General features: G+C 39.9%; 1 protein-coding gene across 3 annotated transcripts in view; it reads left to right on the top strand.

Moving 5' to 3' along the window:
• The window catches only part of sbno2b (strawberry notch homolog 2b), a 221084-nt gene that overhangs the window by 152048 nt on the left and 49196 nt on the right, over positions 1-19840 (top strand). For 2 of the 3 annotated variants that reach the window (XM_061977838.2, XM_061977840.2), the window contains 9 exons: positions 4661-4843; positions 7407-7493; positions 13335-13440; positions 13541-13701; positions 13789-13922; positions 17216-17306; positions 17382-17525; positions 17622-17739; positions 17813-17918. In XM_061977838.2, the coding sequence (XP_061833822.1) occupies positions 4661-4843; positions 7407-7493; positions 13335-13440; positions 13541-13701; positions 13789-13922; positions 17216-17306; positions 17382-17525; positions 17622-17739; positions 17813-17918 (1130 nt within the window). The remainder of the gene's footprint in view (positions 1-4660; positions 4844-7406; positions 7494-13334; positions 13441-13540; positions 13702-13788; positions 13923-17215; positions 17307-17381; positions 17526-17621; positions 17740-17812; positions 17919-19840) is intronic. The other variant, XM_061977839.2, reaches the window with a different exon arrangement.

The following is a 19840-nucleotide window of genomic DNA, read 5'->3' on the forward strand; positions in this document are numbered from 1 at the left end:
AGGTTCTGGTTAGCATTTTTTTAAATGGGATGTAACAATAAACGGTTCTTGTTAAGATCCGTTGCCCGGATCATAGTTTATTTACGTTTTGATTCACTTGTTGTTTATGTTCTGTTTCAGCACCCCTGTTTTGTGTCTCCTTGGTTGCTATGGTTATTCATTTTGTTACCCTGCCTCTAATTAGTATTTGGGACGTTCACCTGTTCCTGGGAATTAATCAGAGAGCTATTTAGTCCTGCCTTTTCGCCTCACTGTCTGGTGCTTTTGTTTGCTCTCATGCAACTGTTACGTTTATTCCTTGTGTTTCTCGTGCTTAGTTCCACCTTAGTTTTTCCTGTGTTGCTATCCCGTTAGCTTCCAGTGCTATATGCACGCCGTTTCCTGTCGTTCCGTCTGCACCCTGGAAGAAGAATCTGCGCATCACCATGCGACCACCACGTTACAGTTCTAATTTGATTTGATTTTTATTAAGGATCCCCATTAGCTGGTTGCCTCAACAACCCACTAGTCTTCCTGGGGTCCACAATTCAATACAATTATAAGTAAAAGCATATAATTATAACTACACAATACAGAAAAAAATGAAAAAAATAAAAGCATCAATAAGAAAACAAGCAAACAATTTACAGTCACAGAATAATAATTACCATATAAATATAACTACACAATATAAAACCAAACAAATAATCAACGAGCAAACTAATTTATAGACTCAGATAAAATCTTACTTTCTTTTTAAAAACCTGTTTACTTTCAATGCCGGTGAGAATTTGAGGCAGGTTATTCCAGAGCGATAAAGATCTATAAATAAAAGATTTCCGCAAAGCATTCTTTCCTGGGACGAGAGAGTACAAAATGCCCCTCACTGGACGCCCTGGTATTATGATTATGTATAGTGCTACTGTGAACTATTTGGGCCATGAAAAAAGCAGGAGTTTTACTACCGGTTACTGATTTGAACAATATAAGAGTATTAGCTGACAACCTGTTCTGCACTGTTAGCCAGGAATGAGAAGCATGCATTTGGTGCACATTGGTTTTTAGTGAACAACCAAGAACCAGCTTTGCTGCCCTATTCTGGACAATCGTGATTGTCCATAATGATAACTGGGGTAAAACTTCCGACAGTTAGAGTTACCGATTTATTTTAAATGATCAAAAAAACGTGATTGATAACTACACTTTTAATGGGCTGACTGGCAACAGCTCGCGAGCTGAAATGCTAACATGAAAACAAGAGACATTAACATCTTTCTCCATTAAGAAACAACATAACACAATCTAAACCTATATAAACACATTGCTGCCTGAGCAACTAAGCCAGGGGTGTCAAACTCATTTTAGCTCAGGGGCCGCATGGAGAAAAATCTGTGCACATGCGAGCCGGACTATTAAAATCATAGCATTGAAACTAAAAAATAAAGACAACTTCAAATTGTTTTCCTTGTTTTACTTTGGCCAAAAATAGAACAAACACATTCTGAAAATATTACAATAAAAATATAGAAAAAAATACTCGCAGCGGGAAAGTTTAGGAAGGAAAGAAAAAAGTGAATGAATGTTTATAACTGAAGACATTTACATATGCATAAAAATGTGTTTCCTTTTGTATTATTTTTTTAAATGAATTAACGTTTATGACAACCTTTTTCCAAAACACAATATAGAATGTGAGATATAACAGGATAATGCATACCTTTATCATTTGTTTTCAAAACGGTTACAAAAAGGTGGGACCCCAAAACTTTAATGTGGGACCCCATTTTTATGACTTGATGGGGTCCCTGCCAACCCCATTTTGAAAATTCCTAGCGCCAACACTGATGGAGTATTGGTAGCATGCAAAACAGCAGCAGGCGGCTGTGGCCTGCGTGCCGGTTCTAATACTAATCAAATATCATCCCGGGGGCCATAGATAATTCATTCATCCGGCCCGCGGGCCTTGACTTTGACAAATAGGAACTAAGCTATTCAATTGTGCACATTGAACCTACAAGCTTTGCTTTCTTGTGATTGAAGATTACGAGACAGAGTTGTTTTTACGGTGCGTTCAAGGACCGCTGAATAGACTAGGACGAAACATCCCCCGCCGGAAATAGTCACCCTTGTTACGCACTTTCCGGTAAATACATGTTAAAGTGCTACAGTATAAACCAATATTTGAAATGTTTAAAACTGCGCCATTTAAACAGATACAATACTTAGACTAAAACACTATTACCGTAGTTAAGCATTAGAAACACAAAACATGCAAAATACTGTTGTGGTATTCCAACAGTGTAACTATTTACTTTAGGTATTTAAAAAAAAGAACCTGGTATTATCAACAATACCATGCTAATAATGTTCACGATAACCGTAATATACAATTTTTAATTGTAATTAATTGTTACATCCCTGATGTAATTGCTGACAGCTTTAAAACTACCATGGCATCATAACAGCGTAACACAATGTAACCGACATCATACCATCCAAGTGCTGTTTAAAAGGGAACTGCACATTTTTTGGAATTCTACCTATCAATTACTATCTTTATGTGAGACAAGCACTTATACTGTATGTTTTTTTTGTTTTTTTAATGCATTCTAACTCGTAATTAAACTCTAGCAAAAGTCTGCTAACAATGAGCCCAATAGGAGTCGCTCTATTCCGCCTATAACGCGCTCTAAAAACATCAAAAACTACCATAAACATTCTGTATATAAGTAATGTAGTAATATGTAATGTAGTAACAGGTACATTCATAATATCATGTCATATTTACATATTTTGGTCACTTCAAGCATACAGCGTCATATTAATTTCATTGACTCATCACAAAGTTCGCTTTTCCCTTCAACAACAACTATTACTAATCATGGCACACTTCATGAGAGCCAACAAAGACTACCTTGGGACAAATGATGAGAACCTTATATATGATTTATAACCTAGAATTAACTTTCACCAGCTCAGAGGTGATGCAGCAGCTCATCGGCTCAATATTGCAATATAGCAGCACAAGGTACTCAAATCTAATTTCCCCTCGGTGACATGCACCTGGGGATAGGTTGATTGGCAACACTAAATTGGCCCTAGTGTGTGGATGTGAGTGTGAATGTTGTCTGTCTATCTGTGTTGGCCCTGCGATGAGGTGGCGACTTGTCCAGGGTGTACCCCGCCTTCCGCCCGATTGTAGCTGAGATAGGCTCCAGCGCCCCCCGCGACCCCAAAGGGAATAAGCGGTAGAAAATGGATGGATGGATGGATTAATAAAGTACTATCTAATCTAATCTAAGATAGTTAGCTTTCATGTGATCACGGCGTGGCAAAAAGTAGTTTGTCTGCGTTAATGCTTTTAATAACTATATCGCTATTACTTGGTTAATATTATGGCCACGGGACGTAAAAGGAGCGTGGTTGGCGTTTTTTTAGAATGTTTTTTTTAGAGGGCTGTATGGGCGGAATAGTGTACTCCCATTAGCTGCATTGTTAGCCACTTAGTAGTTGCCGTAGTTTACGACTTAGAATGCATACAAAAATTAAAATGTGTTCTTGTCTTAAATAGGGATTGTGAATGATAGGCACAATAAAAAAAAAATGCAGGTCTTCTTGAAGGACATACTCGTGTTATACAAATTGTGCCTTGCTTGGGTCCACATCATGACTGCATGGCATGTGCACAAAATAGCCGCCTCATAGAATGACTGTAATGTAATAGCTTCTCTCAAGTTCTTTAGGAAAAACACAGTTTATAATACAGATAAATGGAAAGACTCAAAATATCATAATAAATTTAAAAAAAAAATATAACCAATGGCATTTGTGTTCACCTGCAACTACATGGGAGTGCATTGTGAAGACGTTTTATGAATGCTGTCGCTCCTTTTGATATTGCTCCTTTTGCATGCCACCACTTTCACACAATAATAATATGTACCGTATTTTTCGGACTATAAGTCGCTCCGGAGTATAAGTCGCACCGGCCGAAAATGCATAATAAAGAAGGAAAAAAACATATATAAGTCGCACTGGAGTATAAGTCGCATTTTTTGGGGAAATGTATTTGATAAAACCCAACACCAAGAATAGACATTTGAAAGGCAATTTAAAATAATTAAAGAATAGTGAACAACAGGCTGAATAAGTGTACGTTATATGAGGCATAAATAACCAACTGAGAACGTGCCTGGTATGTTAACGTAACAGATTATGGTAAGAGTCATTCAAATAACTATAACATATAGAACATGCTATACGTTTACCAAACAATCTGTCACTCCTAATCGCTAAATCCCATGAAATCTTATACGTCTAGTCTCTTACGTGAATGAGCTGAATAATATTATTTGATATTTTACGGTAATGTGTTAATAATTTCACACATAAGTCGCTCCTGAGTATAAGTCGCACCAAACTATGAAAAAAACTGCGACTTATAGTCCGAAAAATACGGTAATCAGAACTGGATCCCCAAATTCAGGGAAATTGCACTAATGCAACCGTATAGAATAGGGACAAGTGATGTGGTGAGATAAGCAAATTGTCCAAAGCATGAATGCTCTGTGTGTGAGTGCAGGCCAGCGGGGCCATGTGAGGGTATGAAGTCCAAATGACTTAGTATGAGTATGTTGCAGGAGGTGACACTTAAAGCTTCTTTTCTTCCTTTTGCCAACAGGATCTGACTTGCATTGATGACCTCTCCACAAACTCCCTGTTCTCCTCTCCGGCCGATTCGTTGTCGGAGTATGCTGATGCACCGCCCTTCATCAACACAGACACCCTCGTCACGGTACCTACACTCTGGGACGTCAGCACTAGCACCACCGTCGCCAACACACCAGCACAGAGCCAGCTGGAGGTCAGTCAGTCATTTGTCGCCCGGACACATACATATACACACACACACACATGCAGTATGAGCATGATATATGTATATAATGTATGCGGTTGACCACACCTATCACTCTTCTTACTGTTGTTAAGTCTACACATGCATGAGTGCATTAGGGTAAGCAGGTGTCAGACTACAATGCAGGGCTGAGGTTGTTGTACAGATATTTACTTTATGCTGTATTGACTTGGATATACATTTTCTTTCCAGGGAAAAAAAAAGATGGGTTGTCTTATATTTTTTGGTTGAGAGATTTAAAGCAGCAGACAACTTCTCCTCAAGCAAGTTAGAGCTTTTCTTCCTGTCACTCACACACACACTTAGCCGTGACACAGAGACATGCTGGGGAAAAGGTGCTTGAAAGGTTGTTAGCAAGTTTGCAAACAACAGAGGAGGTAACAGCTAAGAAATATGATATCTGTTATGTTACATCGCCATCTACCACTTAGTATTTCACTTATATTGATTTAAAAATATATATTTAAGGTTATCAAATATTTAAGTTAATATGGTACAAAAAAAATGTATTTGAACTAATTTCACGGGGATTATTTGCCCTTAAAACAAAAATTATTTAAAATTAAAGGGGAACATTATCACAATTTCAGAATTGTTAAAACCATTAAAAATCAGTTCCCAGTGGCTTATTATATTTTTCGAAGTTTTTTTCAAAATGTTACCCATCACGCAATATCCCTAAAAAAAGCTTCAAAGTGCCTGATTTTAACCATCGTTATATACACCCGTCCATTTTCCTGTGACGTCACATAGTGATGCCAACACAAACAAACATGGCGCATAGAACAGCAAGGTATAGCGACATTAGCTCGGATTCAGACTCGGATTTCAGCGGCTTAAGCGATTCAACAGATTACGCATGTATTGAAACGGATGGTTGTAGTGTGGAGGCAGGTAGCGAAAACGAAATTGAAGAAGAAACTGAAGCTATTGAGCCATATCGGTTTGAACCGTATGCAAGCGAAACCGACAAAAACGACACGACAGCCAGCGACACGGGAGAAAGCGAGGACGAATTCGGCGATTGCCTTCTAACCAACGATTGGTATGTGTTTGTTTGGCATTAAAGGAAACTAACAACTATGAACTAGGTTTACAGCATATGAAATACATTTGGCAACAACATGCACTTTGAGAGTGCAGACAGCCCAATTTTCATCAATTAATATATTCTGTAGACATACCCTCATGTCAGCAGGCCAGGGAAGCTAGGGTCGATATTCTTCTCTTGATCATCTTCGGGACGGTGTGAGCCAAGACATCCAGGGGGGTTTAGCTCGCTCGTCTGCGGGAACAAACTGCCGCCATTGCTTGCCGTGCTAGCGAGGCCCTTTGTCCCTGAATTGCTCACACACTCCGGCAGATTCAATGGGGGTCTGGCGGCAGATTTCTTTGACTTTATCGTTGGAAATGCATCTGCTTTGAGTGTCGCAGGATATCCACACATTCTTGCCATCTCTGTCGTAACATTGCTTCCGTCGGTAAAGTGTGCGGAACAAACGTCCAATTTCTTGCCACTTTCGCATCTTTGGGCCACTGGTGCAACTTGAATCCGTCCCTGTTCGTGTTGTTGCACCCTCCGACAACACACCGACGAGGCATGATGTCTCCAAGGTACGGAAAACAGTCGAAAAAACGGAAAATAAAAGAGCTGATTTGACTCTGTGTTTGAGAAAATGGCGGATTGCTTCCTGATGCGACGTCACGTTGTGACGTCATCGCTCCGAGAGCGAATATTAGAAAGGCGTTTAATTCGCCAAAATTCACCCATTTAGAGTTCGGAAATCGGTTAAAAAAATATATGGTCTTTTTTTCTGCAACATCAAGGTATATATTGACGCTTACATAGGTCTGGTGATAATGTTCCCCTTTAATGAATTATGTTTGCAACATTTACACAGATGCCTCGAGGGCGCCAACTTTTCAATGTATTTTATGCAGTATATCTCGCCCTCTTACAGCTTCTCGTACGTAATTACGTCATTACGTAACACGTGTACGCGCATTAGCGTTGTTGGCTAACATTAGTAATTTGGATAGCTGACGTTAGCTGTCATTGAATGTATCCACTATCATAACAACAACATGACTGCAAATTGTTTGTTGCTTTTCCTGGACTGCCTTTTTATGTATGCACGCGCTCCCTGCGCATACGTGTTGATGAGACCAGGTGAGTGACAGCCAATCATATTATTCGTGCCGGTAAAAACTGTTATGACCTAAACTTTGTAATTGTGAAAAATATAGACAATTGTCAAACAAATGTGTTCTCACTAATGGTAACATAAGCTACCTGTTTTTTGTACGTTTTGCTTTGAAAAATGTTACTGTCAGGAAGTTGCAAAGAGAACCTTTAATATGTGTATCAAAATATATATTTTCCCTTCCTTACACACACACATTTTTATGTACATTTTTGTTGTCAAGACACATTTTATTTTAAAGAACATTACTTTTTCTATCATTTTCCCATATATTTGAGTTTGTCTTTATTTTATGTTTTTGTTGACAGCTGAAAGGCTCCAGCAGGTTTCAGGGCTTGGCCAGTTTGGATGATATTACTGCTATAATCAGCACCCCACCTTTAGGAGGATTCCAGGTAGCCACACCAACCTGTCCAAACTCATTTTAACATTCAAACTAACTTTTTTCTAACTGTGCGCTTCTATTGATGACAATAATGTGCGGTTTCATGTCCGACACCAAGTTGGTCGTACTGACGTACTGTACTTTGAAAGTAGTGGTTTTATTGAGCACAAAATATATCATTACCAGCAGTACCAGCTGCAGCTATCTATTTTTTTAGTAATTGAGTAATACATACATATATATATTAGGGCAGAACGGTGGTACAGTTCATGTGCCTCACAATACGAAGGTCCTGGGTTCGATCCCCGGGCTCGGGGTCTTTCTGTGTGGAGTTTGCATGTTCTCCCCGTGACTGCGTGGGTTCTCTCCGGGTACTCCAGCTTCCTCCTACCTCCAAAGACATGCACCTGGGGATAGGTTGATTGGCAACACTAAATTGGCCCTAGTGTGTGAATGTGAGTGTCAAAACAAACACTGTCATTCATTTTCATTTGTTTATGATAATGCAACCATTTTTTGAAATTAATCACCTGCGTTAACGCGTTAAGGTTGACAGCCCTAATACATACTGTATATATATATATATAAATATATATATATATACATACACATATACAGTCATGGTCAAAAGTTTACATACACTTGTGAAGGACATAATGTCATGGTAAATGGGTTACACTTGTAACCCGCTTTTCTACCTTCAAGGTACTCAAAGCGCTTTGACACTATTTCCACATTCACCCATTCACACACACATTCACACATTGATGGCAGGAGCTGCCATGCAAGGCCTTTAACCACGACCCATCCGGAGCAAGGGTGAAGTGTCTTGTTGAAGGACACAACGGACGTGACTAGGTTGGTAGAAGGTGGGGATCGAACCAGGAACCCTCAGGTTGCTGGCACGGCCACTCTCCAATCTGCGCCACGCCGTCATGGCTGTCTTGAGTTTCCAGTAATTTCTACAACTCATACTTGTTTGATCACAAATAACATTCATGAAGTTTGGTTCTTTTATGAATTTATTATGGGTCTACTGAAAATGTGACCAAATCTGTTGGGTCAAAAGTATACATACAGCAAGATACATTATCAATTTTGGTGATGTAGAACAGTTACAATCAAATCAAATTAGCTTCATGGCATGGACTCTTAACTTCATGTGAGTGATTGATTGACGACACCTGTTGACTTCTCTGAGCCATCATGTGATGCAGTCATTAAACTCGGTTACAAATGCGACAATGGGAAAGTCAAAGGAACTCAGCACAGATCTGAAAAATCGAATCATTGACTTGAACAAGTCAGGAAAGTCACTTGGAGCCATTTCAAAGCAGCTTAAGGTCACAAGAGCAACTGTGCAGACAATTTTTTGTAAGTATAAAGTGCATGGCATAGTTTTGTCACTGTCACGATTTGCTGCTGATGGTCAAGATTCAACCGATAACCACCAAAAAGCAGGTCTGCAATGAATTGGAAGCTGCTGGAACACAGGTGTCAGCGTCCATAGTCAAGCGTGTTTTGCATCGCCATGGACTGAGAGGCTACCATGCAAGAAGGAAGCCCTTGCGCCAGAAGCGACACCTTAAAGCTCGTCTAAAGTTTGATGCTGATCACATGGACAAAGATACAAGCTTCTGGAGGAAAGTTCTGTGGTCAGATGAAACACAAATTGAGCTGTTTGGCCACAATACCCAGCAATATGTTTGGCGGAGAAAAGGCGAGGCCTTTAATCCCAGGAACACCACTCCTACCGTCAAGCATAGTGGTGGTAGTATTATGATCTGGGCCTGTTTTGCTGCCAATGGAACTGGTGCTTTACAGAGAGTAAATGGGACAATGAAAAAGAAGGATTGCCTCCAAATTATCCAGGACAAGCTAAAATCATCAGCCCAGAGGTTGGGTCTTGGGCTCAGTTGGGTGTTACAACAGGATAATGACCCCAAACACACTTCAAAAAGTGGTAAAGGAATAACTCAATCAGGCTAGAATTAAGGTTTTAGAATGGCCTTCCCAAAGTCCTGACTTAAACCCCATTGAGAACATGTGGACAATGCTGAAAGACAGTATAGCTTGGTTGGTAGAGCGGCCGTGCCAGCAACTTGAGGGTTGCCGGTTCGATCCCCGCTTCCGCCATCCTAGTCACTGCCGTTGTGTCCTTGGGCAAGACACTTTACCCACCTGCTCCCAGTGCCACCCACACTGGTTTAAATGTAACTTAGATATTGGGTTTCACTATGTAAAGCGCTTTGAGTCACTAGAGAAAAAGCGCTATATAAATGTAATTCACTTCACTGAAAAAACAAGTCCGTGTCAGAAAACCAAAAAGATTTAGCTGAACTGCACCAATTTTGTCAAGAGGAGTGGTCAACAATTCAACCAGAAGTGGTTGGCTACCAAAAGCACCTTATTGCAGTGAAACTTGCCAAGGGACATGTAACCAAATATTAACATTGCTGTATGTATACTTTTGACCCAGCAGATTTGGTCACATTTTCAGTAGACCCATATTAAATTCATAAATGAACCAAATGTCATGAATGTTTTTTGTGACCAACAAGTATGTGCTCCAATCACTCTATCACAAAAAAATAAGAGTTGTAGAAATTATTGGAAACTCAAGACAGCCATGACATTATGTTCTTTACAAGTGTATGTAAACTTTTGACCACGACTGTATATAATATACAGTACAGTCCAAAAGTTTGGACACATTCAATGTGTTTTCTTTATTTTCATGACTATTTACATTGTAGATTGTTACTGAAGGCATCAAAACTATGAATGAACACATGTGGAGTTATGTACTTAATAAAAAAAGATAAAATAACTGAAAACATGTTTCATATTCTAGTTTCTTCAAAATAGCCGCCCTATCCTCTGATTACTGCTTTGCACACTCTTGGCATTGTCTTGATGAACTTCAAGCTCACCTGTGAAGTGAAAACCATTTCAGCTCATCAGTTATTTCACCTTTTTGTGTTAAGTACATAACTCCACGTGTTCATTCATACTTTTGATACTTTCAGTGACAATCTACAATGTAAATAGTCATGAAAATAAAGTAAACGCATTGAACGAGAAGGTGTGTCCAATTTTTTAGCCTGTACTGTATGTATATATGTATGCATATGTATGTATATGTATGTGTGTGTACTGTGTATATATATATATATATATATATATATATATATATATATATATATATATATATATTCATATGTAGACTTTGTCATTACCATAGATGATGAAAGCATTGCTTTGTATTACATAATACCTGCATCTGCACAGACAGTCATAAATCAGAAGTACCGGTATTACTAGAACCCCACCCCGAAAGATACATTTACAAACAGAATATTATGAGAATACAATCAACAAGAATCAACAAAAATATACACTAAGTTTATTGAGAATGGAGAATCGTGTCAAGTTTTACTTTAGTAAAAGGGATCACAACTGATCCCATTCACTCTGACACCCACATTTTCCCATAGTCACCATTTTTTAAATGTATCATCTTTCTAAACATAAATAGACATCATTACAGGTGCTAAGTGTATTTGAAATTGGATTGAATAGACATACAGTACTGTGTACATGGGAACTTAAATCGCAAAAATGAAATCAATTGCTTGTTGCTTGGACTGCTTTTAATTTGAATTTCATTACTATTTATTTTATTATTTTTATCTTATTTTTTAAATGTGTTTATTTAGTTTGTTGTAATAAATTAACAGAAATTAACAAAGTTAAAGTCTTCACTGTGTAAAAAAATCAATAAAATTAAATGAATAGTTAATACAGCATTATTAGTGTATGCCAAGGAAAAAGATGACATCAAAAAGATTTTGAAACAGATTTATTAAAAAAAAAAAAAGCCAAGGCGTACATTGGCTATGTGTTACATATTTAAAGCTGGGGTACTTAAATCGTGTGTCACCAGGCAGAATTAAATCCCACCGCCCACTCTGCGTCCATGTGCACCTCGCTGATAGTCCTTCCCAGGTTTAGCCTCCCTGAAAGTGCACGAAATCTCGCACACAAAAAAAAGAGCTGTTTGTGCACACGCATAGGCTGACAGTCTGAAGTTGCATCGAAGGATCCCCTAGTTTGTATTTTGTTGCAGAAAACAAAGTGTCGCCGCCACACTAAAGGATACACACAAAATATAGGGAAATGGAACATTAGATTACCTGTCTAGAAGGAAAACAGCCACTTGCGCATCCAAAGTTAGTCCAAGACTGGCCCTCCATCTTGAATACGCCGTACCAATACTTATTCGAGTTTTGCCTCTTCTTTGGTATTTTTAGACGTACATCGTCTTTATTTTTTTCCCTTGATTTCCTCTTTTATTTATGATTTTTTTTAGCAGTATATGCTGTAAAGACTAGCGCAGGTATTGCGATCTTTCCATGTGGGTGTTCGGCAGCCATGCTTTACTTAAAGAAAGTTTGCACCGTGCACGCGCTTCACTATATATCGTGTTAGCCAATTAGGAGGCTCCTTCGTGGGCTCTGCTCACCCCTCCTTTCTCTAAATCCTGTAATTAGATTTGGAGGAAGACATGATTTTGTCTTCCGGGGTTGTATTTACTAAAATACTTCATTATAAGACACAGACAGCGATTTTTTTCCCGTAATTATCTCTGTTACAATATACTTTATGGTGCTAATATTTTTTTTGTTAGTTAAAGAATGTAACTTTGGTACCCTAGCTTTAATGTAATTTTTGACATGCTATCTCTAACCCACCTCCAAGCATTACTGCTTTAGTATAAGTTTAACAACCAATAAAATAGTCCTTGTTTAGCAGATAGTGGTGTCAGATTGCTGTAAAACCTTAAAGGGGAACATTATCACCAGACCTATGTAAGCGTCAATATATACCTTGATGTTGCAGAAAAAAGACCATATATTTTTTTCGTTGGTTAGAAGGCGATCGCCGAATTCGTCCTCGCTTTCTCCCGTGTCGTTTTCGTCGGTTTCGCTTGCATACGGTTCAAACCGATATGGCTCAATAGCTTCAGTTTCTTCTTCAATTTCGTTTTCGCTACCTGCCTCCACAATACAACCATCCGTTTCAATACATGCGTAATCTGTTGAATCGCTTAAGCCGCTGAAATCCGAGTCTGAATCCGAGCTAATGTCGCTATAGCTTGCTGTTCTATGCGCCATGTTTGTTTGAGTTGGCATCACTATGTGACGTCACAGGAAAATGGGCGGGTGGTTAAAATCAAGCACTTTGAAGCTTTTTTTAGGGATATTGCGTGATGGGTAAAATTTTGAAAAAAACTTCGGAAAATAAAATAAGCCACTGGGAACTGATTTTTAATGGTTTTAACCCTTCTGAAATTGTGATAATGTTCCCCTTTAAATACCGTATTTTTCGGACTATAAGTCGCAGTTATTTTCATAGTTTGGCCGGGCTCCAGTGCGACTTATATATGTTTTTTTCCTTCTTTGTTATGCATTTTCGTCAGGTGCGACTTATACTCCGAAAAATACGGTAGTTTAAATTTAGACTTTAGGTATTTATGATCTGACCTTTTTGTTCTTTTTGGTGGTGTCTCAAGACTCTTTCATTCATTAAAATTAGATGTTTGTCAAAGTTATAAAATGCCGGTGCAATAAATGTTATTATCCCCTGAGCTTTTGATCTTGAGCAAGCTTCTGTTTTTCCTATTTGCTGGTTTTAACGCACATTTTAACTGCTGCGTTGTTTACACCTTAAAACCCTAATACCTGTTTGATAAAAAAAATAAAACATTTTTAAGTCACCTAGGCTAAAATTAGAACAGCATAGAACCAAGCAGTGGTTTCTGTTGAATGAGTTATGTTGTCTTACTCAGGCTCAGACAACCCAGTCTCCACCGGAGGAGGAGGAGGAAGCTGAGGACGAGGATTCAGAGGAACTGGGCCATGTCGACACGTATGCTGAGTACAAGCCTTCCAAATGTAGGTCACTGGACCAGACGGCAAAATCTATCTTCATGTGGGATGCTGCCTTTGGCTTTTGTTTTCAAAAATAAAGACAAATTGTGTTTGCTCTCTTCAGCCACAATAGGAATTTCCCATCCTGACATAGTGGTGGAGACCAACACGCTTTCCAGTGTCCCTCCTCCAGACATCACATACAATCTGTCAATCCCAGAGAATACCATTAGCAGCGGCCTGCTGTCTGCCCTGCAGCTTGAAGCCATCATCTACGCCTGTCAGGTACACACACAGCCACTTGCATACAGTATATTGTTTTTCTCACTCTGAACAATGAGTGATTAGTCTCTTTGCTTGTGATTTGCCCAGCAACACGAGGTCATCCTTCAGAACAACCAGCGAGCGGGTTTCCTGATTGGAGATGGGGCTGGTGTCGGGAAGGGACGCACTGTTGCGGGAATTATCCTGGAAAACTACCTTAAGGGAAGGAAGAAAGCACTATGGTGAGGATTGAGCGTATTAATCATGGCAAATCATTCATGAAGCATTTGTAATGGGTAAATAGTTACTGTGTATAAAGCCTGTTAAAGCACTGTACTGTGTTAAAAGTCTGATAAGATTCATGAAATTCTCAGTATGTGATGTGAGAAGGATAGATAATTAATTTACTGGATGTTCCCAATGTGTGATGGGTCATACATTAATGAAATCATGGTTATGGCGGAGCAAATTTCAGACGCTAAACCAGGAGTGTCCGAAGTGCGACCCAGAGGCCATTTGAGGCCTACAGCTTAATTTTTATTGTCCCATGACACACTCTAAAAATACTACTACAAAAAAATGGGTGAAAAAAGCAAAAAGGAGTAATGTGAGCAGAAAAAGGTTGAATGTTTATCTTGACTGAAAGCTGACAGGCTGTTTCTTCTTTTGACGCCTTGACACATTGGGTTGTTTTTCTTTTAGTCTCATCATCTGATTTTTAAGTATGCCGCCCGATGTGGAAAAAGTTTGGACATCCCTGTTCTAAACGCAGCATTATTCCTTTTCATGTTGTCTTGGCGCAGATGTTTCAAAATGTAGGGCTTGCCCTTGTGGTGTTATTGTGCGTTGAAAAAAAAATGGAACGGTTGTCAAAGGGCCAGCTTGAGTTGAGTTTACATACACAGTGATCGCTAGGGGTGTAACGGTACACAAAAATTTCGGTTCGGTACAGTCAGAAAACAACAAAATATACATTTTTTGGTTATTTATTTACCAAATGTGTAAACAGTGGCTTTATCCTTTTAACATTGGGAACACTATAATAATTCTGCCCACGTTAATCAACATTAAACTGCCTGAAGTTGTTGCTCAGATTAAATAAAATGACAACTTTTCTTCTACATATAAACAGTGCAACATTAAACAGTTTCAAGTCAACTCATCACGCTTAATTTATTACAGCATTTGGGAAGCCTGTAGTTGATTTTTATTATGTAAATGTTATATTTTTATCAACATGTGATAGCAGGGACCCTGCCATTCAAAACTAGGCTGCTCCATTACTAACGATTAATGTAACTATAGCTGAAAAAAATAGTACAATAGCAATAGGAGACTACACACACACACACACACACACACACCGCAAAATGAGCTAACGCTACGCTAAAAGCTAATTAGCCTTCACCTCAAGCCAGGACTGCGAGCGAGCTGAACTGCAGTTTAAGTTTCTAAAAGGTCAACGGGCTCATAGTGATGTTACTAGTAGTTGACTGGGAGGTGTTTATTATCATTTGGGGAGAGTACGCTGCCTGATGCTCACCTGCTAAACACCTATCTGCTCGACGCTGAAGCGCTGACTACATGCGCTCTGAATACGCACTGCTGATTGGCTGTTACCGCTTTGAATACGCACTGCTGATTGGCTGTTACCGCTTTGTGTGTACCAATCAGATGGTTGTGTGGGTGGGACAATGCTGGGTGCTGAGAAAGAGGCAGAAGGAGCAAAGCAGCTTGTTAAGACTTTAGTTTAGAGACTCGTTCGGTACACCCCCCGTACCGAACCGAAACCCCCGTACCGGAACGGTTCAATACAAAACACGTACCGTTACACCCCTAATGATCGCTAACATGACCGCTGTAAATGTACACATTTCCTGCCGCTTATTCTCCATCCCCTTTGTGTGCGATGCTGATGATAGTAGTTTTTCTAGACTGGTGATATTTACGTCATTGTAATGTGTTCCTGTTGGTTTGTTGGCAAACCAAACAAAAATCACAACAGCAGCGATAGGCAGATTTATAGTTATCTTTTTCCGCCTGTACCAAAAACAAGTACCGTATGTTCTGGACCATAGGGCGCACCGGATTATAAGACACACTGTCGAGCGGGTCTAGTCAGGTTTATTTTCATACAAAAGGCACACCAGATTATAGGGTGCATTAAAGATATCATATTTATTTTGTTTCCTATTCGGCAGCGTCTTTTCTCGGTCATCTTTGTTGTAGAGGTGTAGCGTGCAAGGACGGGGGTAGAAGAAGTGTCAAAAGATGGAGCTAACTGTTTTAATGACATTCAGACTTTACTTAAATCAATAACGGAGCAGCATCTCCTCATCCGTGGTTCATCCGTGCAACAACAAGGCCGGAAATATGTCCCGTGAAAAACCATCCGACCGGAACTCTGTAATAACTAAAGTTCCTTGGGTGAATAATGTAAACTCACTACACCGGTATGTTTTAGCGCTTTCATGGCGAGTTTACTGACAGATATAAGTAAGAACTTTACACTACTTTATATTAGAAATGGCAACAGCGGAGGATGAATGTCCCATAACAAGAAGATAGAGAAAAAGAAGAAGCTTATCGAACTATAAAGGTGGACGCGCCCAAATTTTCAGGACTTATGCAGATCCCAAATACACATCAACAGGTACCAGAAAGTAAGAAAAGTTGCTTTTGCATAATATTTCGAAGCAAAACGCCAAATAATATGTCTTACCTTATACACACACCATAATAATACTGGTATGTTGAAGCACAGTACAATCCATCAAGCGGTGCGGCTTCATAGCTTACCAAAGTCGTACTAAAACATTTTGATAGGTTTTTGAGCGCCATGTGTAATGTTCTATATTTTCAATGGAACATATACAATTTTGGTGTTGTTTACTTGAGTCATATTACAGTCTACACGTATCTCTTATGTGTGACTGCCATCATATTGCAGTCCACACGTATCTCTTATGTGTGACTGCCATCTACTGGTCACACTTATCATTTCACCATGTACCAAATAAAATAGCTTCGGGGTCGGTCAACACAACCAAAATTATTCCATACATTAGGCGCACCGGGTTATAAGGCACGCTGTGGAGTTTTGGGAAAATGAAAGGATTTTAAGTGCGCTTTATAGTCCGAAAAATACGGTACATTTTTGTTGCTGCACCACCACAGGTTTTGTGCTACTTTGCCTGTATTATATTTTGTCTGCAATTCGGCCAAAATTGCACATCGTATTCTTTGCGTGACATGTATCTGTTGGTGCGCTGAAATATTTAAGATATTTTATTGTTTTTCCTTCACCAAAATGCTTCTTGAGTTAAGGTTGATACATGTTTTAACGTAATGCCATCTTCCTTGTTGCCTTTGAATTGAGTGCAGCCCAACAGGATATGAGCTCATACGCAGCTATATCCTCTTTTTGCTTCAGCGACATGAAATGGACTCTTGCGGCCAACATCACCTGTTTTGCATATGATTTTCTGTCTCGCCGTCTGTACTGAAATACCAAACCCACTGTACGCCGCTACAGGTTCAGCATATCCAATGACCTGAAATTCGATGCAGAAAGAGATTTCAAAGACATTGATGCATCGACTATTCCTGTGCATGCCTTAAACAAGGTGAGCCGGAGTACTGTTTTTTTTAATGCAGTTCAGCACAAAGCTGCCATTGCTGACTGTGTGACTATGTTGCAGATTAAATATGGTGACACAGCTACCTCAGAAGGAGTCCTCTTTGCAACGTACTCTGCGCTGATTGGCGAAAGCCAGGCGGGGGGGCAGCACCGCACGAGGATTAAACAGATCTTAGACTGGTGCAAGCTGGATTTTGATGGAGTTGTATCCTTTCATGACACACATTCCGCCTGCACTGTGCCGTTTTTCCTTGTCACCCCCTTTGTAGTTTGCTTGTCCTTGACCACATTTCCCTCACAGATTATTTTTGATGAATGCCACAAAGCCAAGAATGCCACGTCAACAAAGATGGGTAAGGCAGTGCTTGATCTGCAAAACAAGCTGCCGCGGGCCAGAGTGGTGTATGCCAGTGCCACAGGTATGTTGAAGCAGTGATGAAGGCTTAATGCAAAACAGCACAACCTAAGTTAACATTACATTGTGGGTATTAGGTGCATCTGAGCCAAAAAACATGATTTACATGAGCCGCCTGGGAATCTGGGGTGAGGGCACGCCCTTCAGGACCTTTGATGACTTCCTGCATGCTATTGAGAAGAGGTTTGCAATGTCTGATATTCTGCAAATTCATACTCATACGTAAATATGTAAGATATATATTTCCTCAGATAGTGTTCGGGAGGCGTTTTTTTTGTTTATTTATTTTTTTAACTACCGTATTTTTCGGAGTATAAGTCGCTCCAGAGTATAAGTCGCACCGGTCGAAAATGCATAATAAAGAAGGAAAAAAACTTATATAAGTCACACTGGAGTATAAGTCGCATTTTTGGGGAAATTTATTTGATAAAACCCAACACCGAGAGTAGACATTTGAAAGGCAATTTAAAATAAATAAAGAATAGTGAACAACAGGCTGAATAAGTGTACGTTATATGAGGCATAAATAACCAACTGAGAACGTGCCTGGTATGTTAACGTAACATATTATGGTAATCAATCAATCAATCAATCTTTATTTATATAGCCCTAAATCACAAGTGTCTCAAAGGGCTGCACAAGCCACAACGACATCCTCGGTACAAAGCCCACATAAGGGCAAGGAAAAACTCACCCCAGTGGGACGTCGATGTGAATGACTATGAGAAACCTTGGAGAGGACCGCATATGTGGGTAACCCCCCCCCCTCTAGGGGAGACCGAAAGCAATGGATGTCGAGTGGGTCTGACATAATATTGTGAGAGTCCAGTCCATAGTGGATCCAACATAATAGTAAGAGTCCAGTCCATAGTGGGGCCAGCAGGACACCATCCCGAGCGGAGACGGGTCAGCAGCGCAGAGATGTTCTCAGCCGATGCACAGGCGAGCGGTCCACCCCGGGTCCCGACTCTGGACAGCCAGCACTTCATCCATGGCCACCGGACCTGTGCCCCCCCCCCCCCCCCCCAAGGAAAAGGGGAGCAGAGGAGAAAAGAAAAGAAACGGCAGATCAACTGGTCTAACAGGGGGGCTATTTAAAGGCTAGAGTATACAAATGAGTTTTAAGATGGGACTTAAATGCTTCTACTGAGGTAGCATCTCTAATTGTTACCGGGAGGGCATTCCATAGTACTGGAGCCCGAATAGAAAACGCTCTATAGCCCGCAGACTTTTTTTGGGCTCTGGGAATCACTAATAAGCCGGAGTTCTTTGAACGCAAATTTCTTGCCGGGACATATGGTACAATGCAATCGACAAGATAGGACGGAGCTAGACCGTGTAGTATTTTATACGTAAGTAGTAAAACCTTAAAGTCACATCTTAAGTGCACAGGAAGCCAGTGCAGGTGAGCCAGTATAGGCGTAATATGATCAAACTTTCTTGTTCTTGTCAAAAGTCTAGCAGCCGCATTTTGTACCAATTGTAATCTTTTAATGCTAGACATAGGGAGACCCGAAAATAATACGTTACAGTAGTCGAGACGAAACGTAACGAACGCATGAATAATGATCTCAGCGTCGCTAGTGGATAAAATAGAACGAATTTTAGCGATATTGCGGAGATGAAAGAAGGCCGTTTTAGTAACACTCTTAATGTGTGACTCAAAGGAGAGAGTTGGGTCGAAAATAATACCCAGATTCTTTACTGATTCGCCTTGTGTAATTGTTTGGTTGTCAAATGTTAAGGTGGTATTATTAAATAAATGTCGGTGTTTAGCAGGACCGATAATCAGCATTTCCGTTTTCTTGGCGTTGAGTTGCAAGAAGTTAGCGGACATCCATTGTTTAATTTCATTAAGACACGCCTCCAGCTGACTACAATCCGGCGTGTTGGTCCGCTTTAGGGGCATGTAGAGTTGGGTGTCATCAGCATAACAATGAAAGCTAACACCGTATTTGCGTATGATGTCGCCTAGCGGCAGCATGTAAATACTAAAGAGTGCAGGGCCAAGAACCGAACCCTGAGGAACTCTGCACGTTACCTTAACATAGTCCGAGGTCACATTATTATGGGAGACGCATTGCATCCTGTCAGTAAGATAAGAG

Source organism: Nerophis lumbriciformis, linkage group LG18 (assembly GCF_033978685.3).
Source record: "Nerophis lumbriciformis linkage group LG18, RoL_Nlum_v2.1, whole genome shotgun sequence".
Lineage (NCBI taxonomy): Eukaryota > Metazoa > Chordata > Actinopteri > Syngnathiformes > Syngnathidae > Nerophis > Nerophis lumbriciformis.